The following is a 19,018-nucleotide window of genomic DNA, read 5'->3' as shown; positions in this document are numbered from 1 at the left end:
TGGCCTTTATATTGCCAGCAAAGCTGATATTTATCACGGTCAAGTCAAATCAAAATTTCAGAACCAGTTGCTTAAGTATTTCAAAGTTACTTACTGTATTTTTTAACTGGAACAGTTAAGAGGAACAGTTGCTTTTATTTCATGTTACCCTAAGGCAGGGATCGGCACACAGCCCACCAGGGTAAGCCCCCTGGCGGGGCAGGCTGGTTTGTTTACCTGCCGTGTCCGCAGGTTTGGCCGATTGCAGCTCCCACTTGCCACGGTTCGCCTCTCCAGGCCAATGGGGGCCGTGGGAAGCAGCGGCCAGCACATCCCTCAGCCCGCACCGCTTCCCGCAGCCCCCATTGGCCTGGAGCGGCAAACCGCGGCAAGTGGGAGCTGCGATCGGCCGACCTGCTGACACGGCAGGTAAACAAACCAGCCCGCCCCGCCAGGGGGCTTATCCTGGCGAGCCGCAGGCCAAAGGTTGCTGATCCCTGCCCTAAGGGAATTAAAAATAGATATACCAAAGGAGCAAACTTCATTTAACTCTTCAACACATCGGAAGGAAGTTGTGGCCTTGACCCTCACCCCATCTCCTACATAAGCAGAAAAAAATCCAAACAGCTCAAGGATCCCAAAGGTTCAAACAAGACAACACCAAAAATATAGGGCTGGATTCATGCCTTGGTGCCTCCACCTGATTTGGGAATAAGGTAGGCTACCCTTTTTCCATTCTGCCAGGAGGCCTGGAGCCAGCCCTCACAGTCCCCAACACTGTTCCTATGCCTCTTCTGGCTAGCCTCCAGAGACAGGGTTCCGGTGAAGCACAGCTGACTTTCAAGCTGCCCTTCTCCAGCAAAAGGCCTGAGGGGGGATGGTGGCTGTACAACTACTTCTCTCCCACCACGACTCAATCATCCTCTGGCACAGCTATACACACAGTTCCAGGGCCTATAGAATCTGATCCAGTGTCCACCTGTAGGCCACAGCTGACTTCTTTCTTTATAAAGGACCAAACAAAATCTCAGATTCAAATATCCTCAAAGGTTTGAGAGTCCGAAACTCAGATCCAAAGTTTGCGTCTTTTGCCCACATCTCCTCCTTTCTAGACTGCCTCCCTTGGATGGGATGATAGATCCTCATGGAGTCTATGACACTGAAGAATACGTTCAGCATTATTTTAATTCTATATGCACAAATAAATGGAGATATTTACAGTACATGAAAGAACACACTTGTCCTGTAAGTTTTAAAACTTAATGAAAAAGATCTTAGTTATATTATAGAAATCCATTTAGCATGCAAGATCCGTGTTTCAGACATTGTCACAATTTTGAACCATTCCATTAATTTCATTGGGGCAATTAAGTCTAAAACAACAGCAGCATTTACACCCTGAAGTAAACTGCCTGGCGAGGCTGATGACAAAAAAAATTACAGTTCATATTGTTTGCATGCACTGCCATCTGATTGTATATTGCATATATTTTTCATACAAACGGTGTCCCAAAACTAAATGTATGGGGTTAAAAATGTAATCTGAACATGAAATAATAAATCCTGGCTGATTGATTGGAAAGAAGAATTAGGAAATCTAAAATGAGACAAAAGATGCTTTCAGATGAGATGGGAACAGAAAGGAAACAGTATCAATCTAATCTAACTACTTTCCTAGATAAGTATAATATTTTCATCCCTATGGTAGTTACGTGCCTTTCCCTGGCTATTTACTGTCATGTGTTTGCTCAGTCATGATTAGTAGAGAGCCAGAGCCTCAGATGGTTTAAATTGGCATAGCTCTTTTAAAATGAATAGAGCAATAGTCTCAAAGGCTGATATTTCTGTCACTGGCCCAGAATCTCTCCTGAGGCAAATCATTACTTTTCCTCAAGGACTCCAGTATAACAAACAGAATCTGTCTGAGTATAACTAAAATAGTTTGTCCAGCGAGTTAATAGAAATAATGAGTCTAGGAGGCAGAATTTTGTTTCGATTTTTCACAGGCTTTAGTAAATGCATCCAAAGCTAAAGGACATTCTAGCAGTTGCTCCATACAGGCTGCACCTGCACAGATATCCAGTGGGAGCTGCTTGCAAGATGAAGGCCTTTTCCATGTACGTTTCCCTCTAGTATCTGGTTTGCAGGTACAAAGCCTCCTATTACAGTTAGCTACAGATGTTCTCTGTTAGCTCAAGTGGTAGAGATCTGTGTTTACATCTAAAGATACAGTATTCAAATCCCAGCTCCCCTGTATATGTGATCTATATAGTAATAATGTCTGTTGACTACAGCGTGTGCCTTTGTTACACTGCTCCTACTTTCAGCATCAGAACTAGTTTTTTAAAAAAAAACTACTCTACAAACAAATCACAGAAAAAATAATGTTCAGGTTTTATGATAAAATAATAGCAACAAGATTTTCTCACTAACTCTTTTGCTGATTGAGAAACTTTTTCACATTTGTTGAAAAAATGTTGACACTTTTGACTGAAATATTTTTAGACCAAAATTTGCCTACCCGTTCAACTAGCATCTTTCTCTTTCCTTTATCTGTCAGAGATGCTTCCCTAAAAAGAACTTTGCCGGGAACTACACATTGCACCATCTAGTGGCAGTCTCTAATATAACAAGTTAAAAAAAGGTTCACAAAACCCTAACACTTACTATGTACTTCAGGATGAATTGCGTGATGATAACTTGCTGGGTATAGCTGTGAAAACAAGCATTTCCCTTAGTAATAAACTTACAATATTTACCTACCTGCCAGGGGTATTGTTAGGTTTCTTTAAGGCTTGTAGTGTGCTTTGAGACATCTCTCAAGTGACTCAGCCTCTCATTATGAGAAACATTGCTCATTTTTATTGCAAAATGTACTATGCGCCAGAGAAATTTGGTGTCCCTTCACTTTTTTTGTTGACAATTTATTTACATCAGAAGGAAATAACCATGAAATTTAGGCAAGAAAGAGAGTTATTCATGCTAAAGGATTTGATCCCACAGTATTTTAATTATCCTGCATTGATATTTTTTGTGCCTCTCACTTTGGGTCAGTGTTTCATCTTGTGTATCACACTTGGGGTGTGATAGATTGAGAGGAATGTGCTTTTGAGATCCTCCTATAATAATGTTCTACATAATAATTAATAATAATACCTTAGGTGCAAGAGGCTGTAATACTAGGCATCAAAACATAAGTAGACAATATTAAAAGGAATAATTGAGGAAGCTTGTGGTTTTACTAGAATAAGGTACAGGAACGATTCTTGTTTGGAACATGCTTATTGGAAAGAATTTCAGAATGTAAGTATTTCAGCTTCATTTCTCTCTCCTGCTGAATCTCTTGCAGTCGGCGATTCTTGCTGGACATCTATTCACCCGGAATACTGGAGTAAACACAATGTCTGTGAGTGGCTGCAGTTTTGCTGTGACCAATACAAGTTAGACGCCAACTGCATCTCCTTTTCTCACTTTAATATTAATGGCTTACAGCTGTGTAACATGACCCAGGAGGAGTTCACAGATGCTGCCGGCGTTTGTGGCGAATACCTTTATTTCATCTTACAGAACATCAGGATACATGGTTAGTGTTTCAGAGATTGAATGCAAAACAAAAAATGCTTCAAATTTTGTGTGAACTTTATGCTAGTGGAAGGTGCTTGCCTGACAGCCCTGGGACTAAAGTCCCTTATTTATTCACAGAAGAGGCAAAGCACATCTGGTGTCTAGATACTACAATGATCAGCAGATTAGAAATGCAACAGATAGAAGATAGCATAGGCAACAAGGTTACTGGCTTCCCAACTGTGCCCCCTCAATGTCACTCAAGCCTGACTTGACAGGTTCAGCTGTAGGAGTAAGACCATAGTTCATACTCCATGGCCCCTTCAGTTCTTGGCTTCTCCACGGAGACTGTCCTGGATGAAAAATGTGGTGTTTTAGCTCAGGTAGAACTGGACTGAGCCCACCAAACTGGTCTAAGGCCATTTAACATAGACCAACACAATATACTGCTATTGTGTTCCTCTCAAAACATCAGAGGTTGCACTGTTTATCTGATGGTGGGCATGATGTTTTGTTTGGCACATGCTATCAGTATAATGTATAATACAAATATGAGACCCTCATTAATATACTTGCCATTATTCTCAAATACAATCAATTTTCTTTACTGATTTTCCACCTCATTTTTTGCTTCCTAAAAGATTAAAAGATTTATTGCTGCTTAAGTGAATTTAGGCTCATAAACTTCTAAACTATTGCCTGTCTGGCATAACTGAAGGAAAGTGAAATTTCTTCTACAGCTAGCCTTTATTTTAGATTCCAGGAGATTAATAAGATGGTTCTGTAGGGTTCAGTTCTGATGATAATTTAGACGGCTGACTTTTCGTTGACCAGGACAGGGAGACTTAGCAAGTCTACTCCAGTGCCACACTATTTTTCCCATCTCCAGATGGATTATACATTGTTGGGTAATTATTTATAGAGCTAGACCCAATCCTGCAATGCATTCCAGCTGCTTTGTGCCTCTCAGTGATTCAAGGCTTTCCTAAAGCTGGCTTACCTGGCTACTTCGGGATTCTCCTGGTCTAGGAGAATTGTTGAGTGGTGTCGAGTTGTCATAGGGCTGCTGGCAACTGATGTAGTAGGTATGTCCATGGCAAAAAGGGGCAGGGCCTAAGCATCCCTCCACTCTAGCAATACCTGGCTGCTAGAACAGCCCCTGGAGGGCCATGAGTGACTGACAGTGCAGGCCTTTCCTTGCACTTGCTCCTTACTGCTGGGAGCCACTGTGGCTCCAGGCCCAGGAACTGAGAGCAGGTAGTGCGTTCCATGTTCCCCACATTCACATCCCAGAGGAGAAGGGAAAACAGCTTGACTCCAATGCAGATAGGTGGTGAGCAGACGGAGGACAGGGCGCACAAGGAATGGGCTAGGAGCAGAGGACAGGGACAGGTTGGGGGCAATACACATGAGGGGGACACGGACAGGCTGAGGGGGAGAAGAAGAATTGGGGATGAGTTGGTGAAGGGACATGCTAGGAGTTGATGCTCTGAGGATGAATCAGGGTTGTGCAGTAAATGAGGCTGCTGTCCACAGGAACCCTGTCATACTGGTTGCAGAAGTTAGAATGTGGGTGGTGAATGAGACGGGACTGCAGGAGAAAAAATGGTCTTGTGTTTTTAGGCAGTCGACTGCTGCTCTGGAATATTGGCTTTTATCCCTGCCTCTGCTATAGAATTCCTATGTGCTGCTGGGCAAGTCACTTGAGAGGAGACTTTCAAAAGCACCTAAAGGATTTAGGAATACACATCCCATTGAGCACCACAGGAAAACCCATGATGAAATTAACAGTTCTGTACAAAGTGCAGGTGTTGAACTAAGTTCCCTCTAAACTGTGCGGCTGCACAGCAACCTATTAAGCGCCGCAAGAGGCGCTCAGGGCTGCGGCAGGGAGAGATTCCTCTCCCACAGAACCAGACCAGCCATGGGCCTGCCGTGGCCAGGGGAGAGGCATCTCTCCCACAGCCCCAACCCAGCCTGGGCCGGACTTGCTGCGCAGGGCCTCGTTCAGCCGAAACGCACTCTTCCAAGCCCCGCTCTTGCCGAGGCTCTGACACAGCGGCAGCAGTGCGACTCAAACGCACCGTGCATGAAACAGAAGGCGCGGCGCTTTGCCATTATGCCCTGCGCAGCAGCTAAGCATGCTCCCCCGGCTCACCCAGACAACAGCCAGGGAGTCTCCTAATGCGGAGCGAGCGCTGGGCGCACTCTGGGCCGCAGCGCGTTGGGGGCGGGGGAAGGGTGCCTCTCCCACAGCCGGTCTGGCCCAGGCAGGGTTGGGGCCATGGGAGAGGCACCCCTCCCACCCAGCCCAGGTACTGCTGCAGGGAGAGTTGGGGGGAGTCCTCTCTTCCCATCGCAGCCGAGGCAGCCTGCACACCAAACCCCTCATCCCCGGCCCCACCCCAGAGCCCACACCCCCAGCCAAAGCCCTCACCCCCTCCCTCCACACCCCAACCCTCTGCCCCAGCCCTGAGCCCCCTCATCCCCAGCAGCACCCCAGAACCCTTACCCCGAGCCGGAGCCCTTACCCCCCACCCCAAGCCTCTGCCCCAGCCCTGAGCCCCCTCCCACACTCTGAACCCCTCAGCCCCAACCCCACCACATGAATTTTGTTATGTGCACCTATATGGAGGCATGTGTCACCCATCACCTCCATATTGGTGCACATAACAAAATTCATTCCACACATGGGTGGGAAAAATTAGAGGGAACACTGGTGTTGAATGGTGTGCAGTAAATAAGGCCTGTGATGAAAAATGATGAGAAATACCTAAATAGCTGCTTATTCAGTGTGCATCATCCATCCTGTGCACTGAATTAGGTTGGGGTCTTATAGAAAAAAACCCATATGTGATTATGCAATTAAAGGCCTTATCATAATGCATATGCACAAAGAGGGCAAATTATGGTTATACAGGCAACCTTAACTTTGGCATTGCCTAAACTGAGTGCCGGATTTTGCAACCTGAATTTTCTTTCACTGAAGGGGTCTTTGGTATGTAATACGTTTATTTAATAGTCTGAGCACTCTTGCTGCTGTACAGAGATGATGCTGCACTATGGAGTTTGCTACAATAGAGGATCTCTGCTTGAAGTAGTGGAGGGAGAAGTGAAGAAATGGGCTTTTAAGGAGAGATCTGATGAAGGAAGAGGGACTAATCTAAGTGTACAGGACAATAAGGAAAATGGCAAAAGTGAGAGCTGGAGAAAGATACAAAAGGATCAGGTAGACAGGAAGCATGGCACAAGCCAAAAAGAGCACAGCAGGGCCATTAAGAGGTAATGAGAGCAGAGAAGCATGCTGAAGTAGGTGATACCTGTTTAGGGCCTTGAAGACAAGGATGAGGAGGTTGACCTTGATATGGGAAGTAAGAGGAAGCCAGTGAAGGGATCTGAAGATAGTTGTGACAAGGTCAGAGAAGTGGGCTGGAAAGCTGATCTTTAGCAACAGGCTTTGCATAGACAGGAGACTAATCTTCCTTGTTGCAATTTATATGTTTCTATATTCTCTATTGTGAGTTTATATCCAGACATTCTAATATAGTGGGGAAAGGGCTCTAGCTGTGCCTTAAGGTTCAACGTAAAGTCGTTCTGCACAGTGTGTGACGAGAGAATTGAACACTGGATTGCATGTTTTCCTCCCCACAGGCATTTCCTTTTTTAATGACATTGAAGAAACCAAGCCACCTATCAAAGATTGTAAGTAACCTTGTTTTGTACATGCAAAGCTCTATTCACTAGGAAAGATGCGGTGTGTTCTATGATTAGCAATACTTCCAGAGGCAGCAGTTCAAGGGATTTTTGCAAGTGAGAAAATACTCCAAAAATTGTCTCCACTTGAATGCTTTAAATGAAAGACTCTTGTGGTGGGTAGGGAAAGACTGATGAGGTTCCCAACATTGGCTCCTTTTTCCCCTTTCCACTAAGGACCTAGCGCTATCACTGAGGCAGAGTCCCTGGGTATGCCTGGGCTTACTCGTGTTCTGCCTGGCTATAGGCAGTGTGGAAAACCCTCTGACACAGGATCACATGTTTCAAGGCAGTACAGAGTGCACTGAACAAATGACCAGAGGTGCCAAAATGTCACTCCAGGAAGTGGGTAGGGAAGCACACTGGTGCATTGTCCTGCCATCACATGGTGATGGTGATGTGGCATTGTCTCGTATGTAATTCTAGTTAATGCCATTTGGGCTGGCAGGAGGATCTCAATTCCAGAATTTCAGCACGAAAAGAATGAGTCTCTTTTTCAACTCAAGACTAAGAACTCTCACAAGAGGCTGCAGCAAACTCAGAAACCCCGGGGGATCAGCCCTTCAAAAGGAACATCTAACACACACACACACACTGAAGAGTGGGTTGCACAATAATGCAAAGTTCTGACCCCAGGCATCATAAAATGTTTCCCACCTTGATTATTTTGTAGCTCTCTGCTACTCCATTCAGGGAAGTGGCTTTCCAGGTTTTCTTTGTTTTAGTACCACTGCTACAGAGAGAGAGCCCCAATACTCATCTTGAAGAACTTGTTATCCGTGTGCAAGGCAGGACAGATCTGCTGATTTGTAGAAGTTGCAGAACTAGTGGTGTTAATCAGCCTTTGAGATTCCTCCTTCAGTCCCCTCTTCTGACCAGCTCTGCTTATGTCACAGCAATATCATGACAGGCCCCCTTTCTCTAATTGGGTGATATGGCTTGCATCTCTGCAGTGTTGTTGCCAAATCTCACATTCCTCTATTACTGTAGCACTTTGGCCATATGAACCCTCAACCACAGTGTAGGCTGAGTGCTAAGCCAGGAGAGTCCCAGGTTTCACATCACAGATGTATATGCAGTTGTTGAAGACAGTCCTAAATTCCCTAAAACCAAATTATCCAGACATACTTTAGATGATATGTAAAATGGTTTCATTCTTTTTTTTTCCTTTGTGGTGCTTGTCTCTGTCAAATTGTTCCACTGCAAGTTAATTATTCATTTTGGTTTATCTTTATGATAAAGCTGTTTATTTTTTATTAAAAGATAACTTTAACAACAGATCACATCCCCAGTTTGACTCAATGTTGCATGACATTTGAGTAGGTGAACACATTGCCCTTTTGACCACATTATCACCAGATTCTAATTCCTCCTCCTTCACGTGTCATGTTATTTGTAATTCTGTTCCAGACAATGATAAGGCATGCCTGAGAACAGGGGGCACGAAGAGTCAAGAATGTCACAGCCGTGGTAGAACAAGTAGGTATATATTTGAAATGCAGAACTTGTGCTTGAAAGATTACGAGATGTATAAAGCCCTGGTTTTAAATGCTTGTCACAGAGGGGTGAATCACTTAGCGATACCCCAGATAAGCAAAATATAAAGTGGTGGTTGGTACAGTGTTGCCATCTCTCACAATTGTAGCATGAGTCTCGTTACATGGGTGCTTGCCTGGAATCAAAAGAATCTCAGCTTTCATTTTATTAAAAAAGTGAGCTTCTAGCCTTCAGAGTTGTGGAGAGAAGCTGGAAAACGAAAACTGAGTGTAACCTAAAGGCTCAAAATCCAGGAGGCAAATAAACAAACCCAAATGAATTTATTTTAAAAAAAAAAACCTCAGGATTTTTTTGAAGCCACTCATGATTTTGGAAGGCCTGGCTGAAGATTTCTGAATGCTTGAGGTTGGTAATATTGGGTTTGCAGCTTCACCATTTGCCTGGTTCCTGGAACATTACTTACTCAGAATCTCCTTAAGCATGACACATTCATGCACACACGGTAACCAGGTGTGTCCACTTTCTTAGGAGATTCTTGTCCCTTCCAGAGCATTTGGAACTCAGGCAAGCCTCAGGCTTAAATTGTAGCACCCCAGAGAAATCTACCTGTGTGGGGAAGTTTGCTCACCTGCTGCCAGTGCTGTAAGTGTTCATGGATAAAGGGGAATTTGATCACAGCTGTTAATCCAGAACCTTTTACCAGCACTAAATTCATGTCAAACCTTTTGAAATTAATCTAAAGATGGGCTTTAAAAACAATCCCCAAATCCAGCTGTCCTTTATTAGGGAGTTCCATTACTATTCTGTGGAAATCCATACTGATTCCTGGAGGCTAAACCTGTCAAGGATGCAACTTCATCCCAACTTTTTAAAGGACAAAAATTCAAAATTTTACTGGGGTAAAAGACAGATTCTAGAATTAGTTCCTTTTCAAGGTCAGTCTGCAGCAGATAATTTGATTCTGCTTACAGATAAGCAATGCACTTGATTTTGTAAGCAAAATGGATTCCAGATATAAGTGGTTAAAGATCTTGAGCACAGTCTGACAAACCTGCTGTACTGATTATTTCTATGGTTATAGTACTGCATCTCTGAAAGTCTGTTAATCTTCTGTCCTTTTCCTGCTGAAGGCCTGCAGAGTTCTCACTTGTGGGAATTTGTAAGAGACCTTCTCCTGTCTCCAGAAGAAAATTGTGGCATTCTCGATTGGGAGGACAGAGAACAAGGCATCTTTCGGGTTGTTAAGTCAGAAGCCCTGGCAAAGATGTGGGGACAAAGAAAGCGAAACGACAGAATGACATATGAAAAACTGAGCAGAGCTCTCCGGTGCGTTAATAGGTGAAAATGCCACCACATTACTCATAGTGTGTTATATGAGTCCATTTCACACAATTATATTGATTGCATAGCTTTTTAGTGTATTATCCAAACGTCAAGAGACAGAATCATGGCTCTTTTGGTTACAGATAAGATTACAGGGCCAGATTGTCGCCTGGTATAAATCAGCATAACTCCATGGAAGGCAATGGAGCTATTCTGACTTACACGGGCTGAGAATTTGGCCCATGGCTTGTAATGTGACACTATCTACCTTTCCTTTGCTTTGGCAATAATTCTATTGCTTTGGCAATAATCCTAGCAGTTCATTCTGAACTGTGGTCATCTTAGAAGCAAAAACACACATGCAATGTTTGTTTTAAAAGGAGCAAATTTCACCCTTCATGAAGTCTGGGAAAGCTTTAAACTCTATAATGCAAGCTGATCTGGGGGTGTGAAAATATCCATTTAACAGAAAGAAAGGATTGCTGTTTGATGGAAAACATCAGATTGACTGCTCTGTTATGTTTCTATCGTGTATTACTTGGGAACAATTCCTTTAAAGTAAATACCACTTCTGTTTTGTTACTGCAGGTATTATTATAAAACTGGAATTTTGGAACGCATAGACAGAAGGCTAGTGTACAAGTTTGGAAAGAACGCCCATGGGTGGCAGGAGAACAAGCTCTGAACTAACTGTCCCATTCATCAGACTGATTATGCAATCTGCAATATAGTGTCTGACTGCAGTAGACATTTGAGAGAAGGAATTTTTCTCCTGCATCTCTCCTCTACTCCAGTCTGGAGCTGACAACTGTTTCTGAGAGACTGGCCAGAGCAACACATGACAGCACATGAATGGGGTGGCTCTTCCCCACTATATACTTTGTGACCAGCATTAGCTCATGCATAGCTCTTATGAAAATAACACCTGTGATGCAGCTCAAGGTTTTCTTGAGAGGAATTGTTTTTATCTGTGGCACCTCTTCCTATGCCAACAAGGGCTAACTTTTGTTGTTGCCTATCAGCTCTCAGTATGAAATTCTTGCTTCCTGCTGACATTTAAAAGAAGTTGGTGAGGATTTTGTGTGTGTGTGTGTGTGTGTGCGTGCATGAGCAAAAAGGTTGTTAAATATTTTACAGAACATACGGTCTTTTTTTCCTTCCCTTGGTTAGAAAGTCAGTATTTTGGTTCATTTAGAGACAATACCACTGTGGTCAGCCAGTGTTCCAAGGGTCCGATTCTTAGGTCTGCTACACTCCTTGGTGGTGGAAGATCTGGCCAGATGAGAGTCCCCCCCATATATCCACAGAATTAATCTGTCCAATCAAGCCAGTCATCCATAAGAAAAACAGGGTTTTAAGCACTAATCTGATTTCCTCACTTAGCTACTAATTTGACTTCTGCAAATGTATTTTGCAGATTTTACTGTACATACTATGAATGGTTCATTGCAAGTTTTGTTAATTAGTTGTGATTGATCACATGGTATTAATTCTGTTCCTTGATTGGGTTGGCATAACTCTTACTGCAAGTACTTTTGGTGCAACTATTTATCTATGAACTAAAAATTGACTTTCCACAAACACTTACATGGGAATTTGAACTTTTCTTTCTATGAACCTCCATGAAAGTGAAACTTCAGTGCTTGGGGAAAGTAAGCCTGAAAGGGAGCAAGCATCGTTAGAACAGTTGCAAATGAATATTTGTTGAAAACTGTATAAAAAATTCACCCAAATCTCTACAGAGAATGGCTGAGAACTTCAAAGCAGTCTACAGCATAGAGCCACACATCTTTTATTAAAGTTAATGTGTAGCTAAATGCCCTTGACTGCTCAGATTTCAACCAATGGGTACATTTGTTAGAGTAGAAGGTAGTATCTGAACAATTCAATGATATTTTTGAAAGCTTCATAGATGTACTATAGTTTAACAAAAATATTGCCCTTTCCACCTCAAGGGCTCAGGAATCCCCTTTTAGTACCACCTCAGGTGGCATTTTGAGAGTATAAATGAGGTTCTGGTCTTGTTTTCAAATGAGTCGCTCTTCTGCGTGTTTCTCTGTGGAACCTGAATGTAGTGCTGTGTGTTATCATTACTTTCCCTTTCACACATGAGTCTGTTTCTTTTTTACTGGTAACAATTTTTCCTTTTGTTCATAAAGACTTGGGTGGTGGTCCCATTAGTCAGGATTAGCCAACTAAGTAAGCACCAAGCTAAATGCTGCAATGCTGTTTAGGTTGGTGCTGTGCTCAGGATCCTGGGAAGTCAATGTGGAGCAGTATGGATTCAGTTGACTGTAGTAGCCATTGGAGATGCGCTTCTTGGGCTTGACCTCTGCTACAGGATGCAAGCTCAAGCCCTAAGGGTCACAAGAGAAATTCCTCTCACTTTGTTTCCCAGCTTCCTTCAGAAATTGTGTATCTTTGTGAATGGATTCCTGTTGTTGCAGTTATTCAAAGTAGCGTTTGTTTTTATTTTGGTTAATTGCTATGTACGTTTTGAATAGGCGGGATAAGCCCTTCAGAGAGACAGATAGGGTATGTATCAAAGTGGTATCAGAAAGTTTGAGTGCTGCCAGTTACTACTGCTGCTGCCCATCACTTAGCAAGTGAGAGCCCTTTGCAGAAATAGAATATCATCATGGTGTATTCATGGCCATGACAAGGGCATTAAACCTAGATTCTAAAAAACCCTCATTTTAGGACCAAAAAAACAATATGCAGCTGAAGGTTGAACATTTTTAAATGCAATCTAAATTTTACAAGTATTTCACACAATGAAAATATTATGATCAGGCTTCCTGGCCAATGCTAATACAAGCAGAGTTTTCTACATCTTCACAAGTGGCAGAAACAGCTCAGGCATTTTCTAGTCGGGCACTGTTAAGTCATCCCTGGCAGAATCTATTCAGAAGTACTGTATAATCCTCATTTCCATTAGACTAGCACCAGCGAAGAAAAATCAGTGAGATCAGAAGCACTGAAGTGCAGTATGGAGTAAGAAGCACAGATGTGAAATTTTACTGTAAATGTGTTTTTAAAATGTGAATTACTGTAAAATATCTATTTTTGGACGGTGTATCTTTTCCAACTCTTGTAGTTTGTAAACAATGAATGAAATATTTAATATGTAAGATATGTGGCTTTGTTAGTTTTTTGGTTGGGGGGTTGGGTTTTTTTGGTAACTCATGTCAATGGTGCACAGCATGCCCATAAACCTCTATTAGCTGAAACAAATGTTTAACAAACCTAGGCAAGCCATGCCAGAGATACCGCTGTAGACCAAGGTGCCCTTCAGTTGCTTTTGCAATTCAATTTATGATTTGAAGACTATGGCTGAACTACAACCCTAGATTACGCTTACAAGCACATGTAGCAAGAGCCTGAGACAGACATTTGAAATAGTTCATTTATGGTGCCCATTAGGGCATTACGCTTTGCCGTTCAACTATAGTACATACATGTTAGTAAAAGACCGACAAATGTTCTAAGACAGAGGTAGTCTATTATTTCTTTTGTCAAGGTCCAAATTTTCTTGGTCAAGGTTCAGACTCCAGAGAAAATAATTAAAAAAATAACAATAATGATAAGTAAATAAAAAGATTTTGGGGTCCATTCAAAAGCGTCTGATGGACAAGATTTGGCCCGCAGTCCACCTATTGACTACCCCTGTTCTAAGTTTTACCTTAATAATGTTTACTCAAGCTCCATATTCACTGGGGTTGGCTCTCATGCACCCCATAGGCATATACAGCGGGCAGGGCTGTTGCCCCATCGAGGGTGGTAAGTCTATGTTTACGTTCGATAGCAGTACCACAGTACAGCTACTGTACAGGAGTGCTGCTTCATGAAATTACCTCACTTGCTGAACAAACATCTGGGCGAGTAAAACACTCTAAAGCTTGTCTACCCTCAAACAGTTTCTAAAATTTCAGGTGAATTAGACTTTTTTTTAATCATACAGAATTGATTCATCAGAGAGTCAGGTACGTACTGCCATTTGAGATGCACGTTAAGGTTATATCGTTAACTGGTATGCTGAACACACATTGTAAAGCATTTTATAAGGGGAGTGGCTGTTTGGACAGAGGAGAAACTGCCTGCTAGAAATTTGAAGAGAGAGAGTCTTAAAGAGCCTCAGCAGGTATAAATTGTGATATCTCCACTGGCATCAATGGGACTATAAAAATTTACACCTGCAGAGGTTCTGCCACTTAGAGAGCAGCAAGTTAACATTGCAGGTAGTGCTCTCACCTCAGATGTGTCTGACAGAGCTACAGCTCTTCAAACAACTCATAACTGATACATTCTTTATTATGCACAGTTTTCGGACACACCCAAGGCAACTTTGAACGACAGAGGTATATTAGAAATAACTCCATTGAATCAAGTGGCATTATACCAGTGTGACCAGAATCAGGCCCACAGACTACACAACTGAAAATGCAAGTAATTTTGTACTAACATACATACATTGTACATTCATTTCCAGAGGAATCAATTTTAATTACTTTCAAATACATTACTCTGTGGAAACTAATGTGAAGCCATAAAGTTTTAAGCAGCAGGGTATTGCCTTCCTTTATACCTCACAGTTTACTTCTGTTTTAAAACTGCACACCCTGGCTAATATTTATTTTTGACAATACTGATTGATATTTAATTATATTGAGAATTATAATAATGCACAAGATCCTTTTAGTAATTTCAGCTGCAGAATCAGACCAATGAATAAAGAGGAATTAAAACAAAGTCTTATGATAATTAGATGCACTGAATTTAATTTCCAAAAGTAAACAAAAATCATTTTGGCCCTAAATTGAGATTGCCCAAATAGATTCATTAGTAATAGCCTATAACACTAGGTTATTAGATTCAATAACCTTGAATAGCAAATGTAAGCATAATTTTGTATTACCACATCAAACCTGCAGACGTGCTACATTTGGTAATGCCTTGGATGGCTTAATCTCCAGCTGGGTGAATGTAAAATCCATGGACTAATCTTGAGTCTCAGTTTACAAATTAGATCTTTCCTTTGTAGACATGTGAGATGTAGTTTGCATGTGTGTGTGTTCTAATCACATCCTAAAAAAAAAAAAGTGAAATTGTGCCCAAATTAAGTTATGAAAGAAGAATAATTAATACAAATTCTATTAAAGTTTCTTAAACTTGAGTGCAGTCAAGTCAATGATACTTGAAAGAAAATAACCAGTGCTCATTTAGAGCACAGCACAAATGAAACATTTTATTTGGTAACTCTAATCTTGTCCTCTTGCCTTTATGGAATTTTAGGAGGTAAGGTTATCATGTGCTAAGCAAACTACAACACTTACAATAGACATGAACACCATCCAGACTATAAAAATGCTAAAATTAAGTCCTTGTAATGAACAATCTAATTAGCACTGAGTCCTGCAGTTAGTGATATTCTCTCATTGTATGACTATCCAACCTGACCTGTGCTCATTTTTTAAAAAAAAAAATGAATTTTAAAATTAAATTCTGCTAAGATGGAGAGTTCTAAAACACGCTTAGATATTCAGCCAAAGCCTCGTTAACCAGAAACAACCAGCCCTAACATGCAATGCCGAAGCGAAAAAAACATATTTGTCCAACAGAGCTTGAGTACAGGCTCCAAAATCAGAAAGAATATCAGTGAAGCTTTTCACCTGAAATGGCAAGGCAAAGCAAGACAAGACTTCCATTTTTCCATTTCAGATTCTCTTAGTTCTCATCTCCACTACAAGGCCTGCAACCAATCCTGTTTGGAATCTATCAAATCAGAAGCGTGATCAACACTTCCCCCAATGAAGCACTGATTTTCAATCTCAGGTTTCTATTAAGTCACGTAGGCTGATATTCTGACCCCTAGAAAATGGAACAAACTCTCCAAATGTGTTTTCCATGGGGGAAGAGGGAGCAGGTGGAGTACAGAGCCACTACTACTCTTAGTACTGAATACTGGAGCCTCAGAGATACAGTAGCATCCAAAATCTCTGTACCTCCATCCATGAGAGATTTTGGCCCGTTGACCCGTGTAGGCACAGATTCTGTGCCCACACACTCGTGTTGTCCTCTGCGGTGAAGCAGCAGCATTGTAGAACATTGGTCAATAGCGTGCAGATGAAGCACAATCCCCACACAGTCCTTTCATAACGAGGACTTAAAAGAGTGCAGTGTGGGGGGAAAAAAAAGCTCCCTCTGAGGCCTTCGACGCTAATGCATTAGTGAATGCATCAAAAGACTATTTCCATCCACATGCAGATGTAAAACACTTAGGCTTTTTTGTAACTATTGTATGCCACAACCCAGGAAGCACGAGTCCTCTGCTTCATTTCTGAGCGAGGGCCTGTTGCAGGTGTTAGCATGACATTAGACCAATGTGGAATTCTTCTTTATACACAAGTTAAACCTGTAGAATAGTCACGTCATGATTTGGTTTCCATTGTGCTGATCACCCTCTGTATAAAATAAAGAAACAGAGCATCACCTTGTTCTCCAAAAATACAGTTTTTGACCTTCACTATTTGTGCAAAAACGGTTGATTACCTGCAATACTGTAATACACCAGCAGAGGCTAGCTTTAAGCTAACAAAGTAAGATGCTACTTACATCTTCAGAATGAAAATGGCTAGCAGTTGTCTCACACAGACTTTGGTGAAAGAAAACAAATGCCACCTTGGTATAAAACACATGTATTTGATGATTAAAATGGTAACAAAAATGGGACTTACCTTACCTGTTCAGTCCAGTTTTTAATCTGAGTCTATTAGCAGCTCCTCAGTAGTAGTAGTAGTAGTTAAATTGCTAGAGCTCATTGTTTAAAAAATTACAGGGAAGCATAAAATACTTTGGTTGGTATTTTTTCCAGCACATTCAAACTGCTTCCCCGGTGACATACAACTCTGCAAAACTTTGACATGTGGGAAGGGATAAGAACAGCCAGGCTGCTGGTGAAAGCAACTCTTCCAAATCAACATTAGCTCAAAGATGCGGCCATTCTGCTTTCTTGCACCATTAACACTATTCTCCTGAATTGTTTGGTAAAGTGAAATTTCATGTCAGCTTTACAAGATGAGTGATTGTATTCAAATCAATTTCCAACAACTCTTTCCATTTCTAAAACTAATAGACTTTCAGGAGGTAACCAATACATTTACATCTGAAAAGCTGTAGTATTGTTTTCTTTTTTGGAACAGTGTTTTAAAAAAGACAAACTACTTAGTTTACAAATAAGACTATTTGCTAAAATATTGGCTACACTGTTCATTTCTACCCTGAAGGAATTATTTCAGCAATTCTGTGTTCATTGCATTATGTCAAATTATCCAGACAGTGATGCAAGTTGTGACAGATATGGGAAGTCCCTGTCATATCTAAGAAAAAAAAAACATTGAATGCAAAAGTTGTGTATTATGGGCCTGGATGATCAAAGGACTATATTGAACGAAATGGCAGACAAAGACTCTTCTTTTGGGACAATACGTGTGACTTCCTGGGAAATATCTAGGGCAAGGTAAAGACAACTCCCCACCCATGGTTATCTAAAAGCCTAGCTTTTTGAAGGTACATCCTGAGGAGTGTGATGTCTCCTGATCACCTGAGCTACTCATGGGCATGCTTATTCTGAACTAAGACTATTATGAATTTGTAACCACAGGAAAACCCATTGTGGGATTTGAAGGACTGACTCCTACCACAGTCCTTGCTGGAGCTCCCTGGAGCTTTATGTTGCTCTTGCGTAAGTGCTGTCACCCCTTTCATTACAAATTCAGCACTGCAGTGTGGTCAGGGAACTGTGCAACCTGGAAAAACCCCTTGTCAAGAGGGAGAGAGAAACATGGGAGAGTTGAGGAACTGGGAGGCTACAGTGGGTTTCTTCAAGGGACCACAGAGGGGGAATACAGGTGCAGTTACCTCAAACAAAGATACAAGTAATGGGCACTACTGTAATCTAGGGATACAAGATCATTGCTGCTTTAGTGATGCTGCACCAGTTTAACACTTAGTCTGATTCGACTGAACTTGATGGACATTATGTGAATAAAATGCTGTATAGTTTACATGTCTGAAGCAGTTAATCAAATCAAACTTACATGCCAAGGGCCTCAGATTGTTCTCATATGTTATGTGTAGACCAGGAGTTGGCTCTACAATATACCTGCTCCACTAACTCCAAAAGAAAGTGTGTAAAGTTCCAGTGGAATGATAGTGGCAAGCCACAGATACAGAAATTATCTACCAACTGAATGAGTGAATAGTAGGGGATAGTATTAACAAAAATACCTGGAGGAAAGTAATCAAAAGTGGAAAAATGTGGAAATATGTTCAAGGTAAAATAATGGCATTTTTATATTCTTAGTATCACACTGCCATAGGATAGATGTTTCTTGCAGAATTCATGTGGAATCATAACACGGCAGTTTTACAAAACTTGGGGGGAGGGCATAAACTATAGATGGGTGAATTCATTTTGCCTAACTTCAAATGCAATTGACCACTGTGGGTTTGAAAGTGTGACCCTGTTGGCAACATGGGCCAGATGTGAGTTTGGGCCTGGTTAACTTTGTTTGGTCAAAAGTTAAATGAAGTGTAATATTAATAATGAATGCTAAAGCAGCTTTGATTTTAGGTGAAAGAGCACTGTAGTAGACGTGGGGTGGGGGGGAGAGAAAACCTTTTGTAGTGATAAACACCCATTTTTTCATGATTTGTGTGTATAAAAACAAACATCTTCTGTATTTTCCACAGTATGCATCCGATGAAGTGAGCTGTAGCTCATGAAAGCTTATGCTCAAATAAATTGGTTAGTCTCTAAGGTGCCACAAGTACTCCTTTTCTTTTTGTAGTAGGCTGTGCACACAGCCTGTGCTTGGGCCCCTCTCTCAGGCTACACACCTAC

General features: G+C 41.6%; 1 protein-coding gene across 2 annotated transcripts in view; it reads left to right on the top strand.

The window, feature by feature from the left end:
- The window catches only part of ELF5 (E74 like ETS transcription factor 5), a 49,528-nt gene extending 36,342 nt beyond the window's left edge, over positions 1-13,186 (top strand). For both annotated transcript variants that reach the window (XM_084632802.1, XM_084632801.1), the window contains exons 3-7: positions 3,329-3,562; positions 7,195-7,245; positions 8,707-8,775; positions 9,924-10,119; positions 10,705-13,186. In XM_084632802.1, the coding sequence (XP_084488928.1) occupies positions 3,329-3,562; positions 7,195-7,245; positions 8,707-8,775; positions 9,924-10,119; positions 10,705-10,801 (647 nt within the window). In that variant the 3' untranslated portion in view covers positions 10,802-13,186. The remainder of the gene's footprint in view (positions 1-3,328; positions 3,563-7,194; positions 7,246-8,706; positions 8,776-9,923; positions 10,120-10,704) is intronic.
- The last annotated feature ends 5,832 nt before the right edge of the window (positions 13,187-19,018 follow it).

This window comes from Lepidochelys olivacea (genome assembly GCF_965140295.1).
Source record: "Lepidochelys olivacea isolate rLepOli2 genome assembly, chromosome: 6".
NCBI lineage: Eukaryota > Metazoa > Chordata > Testudines > Cheloniidae > Lepidochelys > Lepidochelys olivacea.
This window is presented reverse-complemented; position numbering and strand designations above follow the sequence as displayed.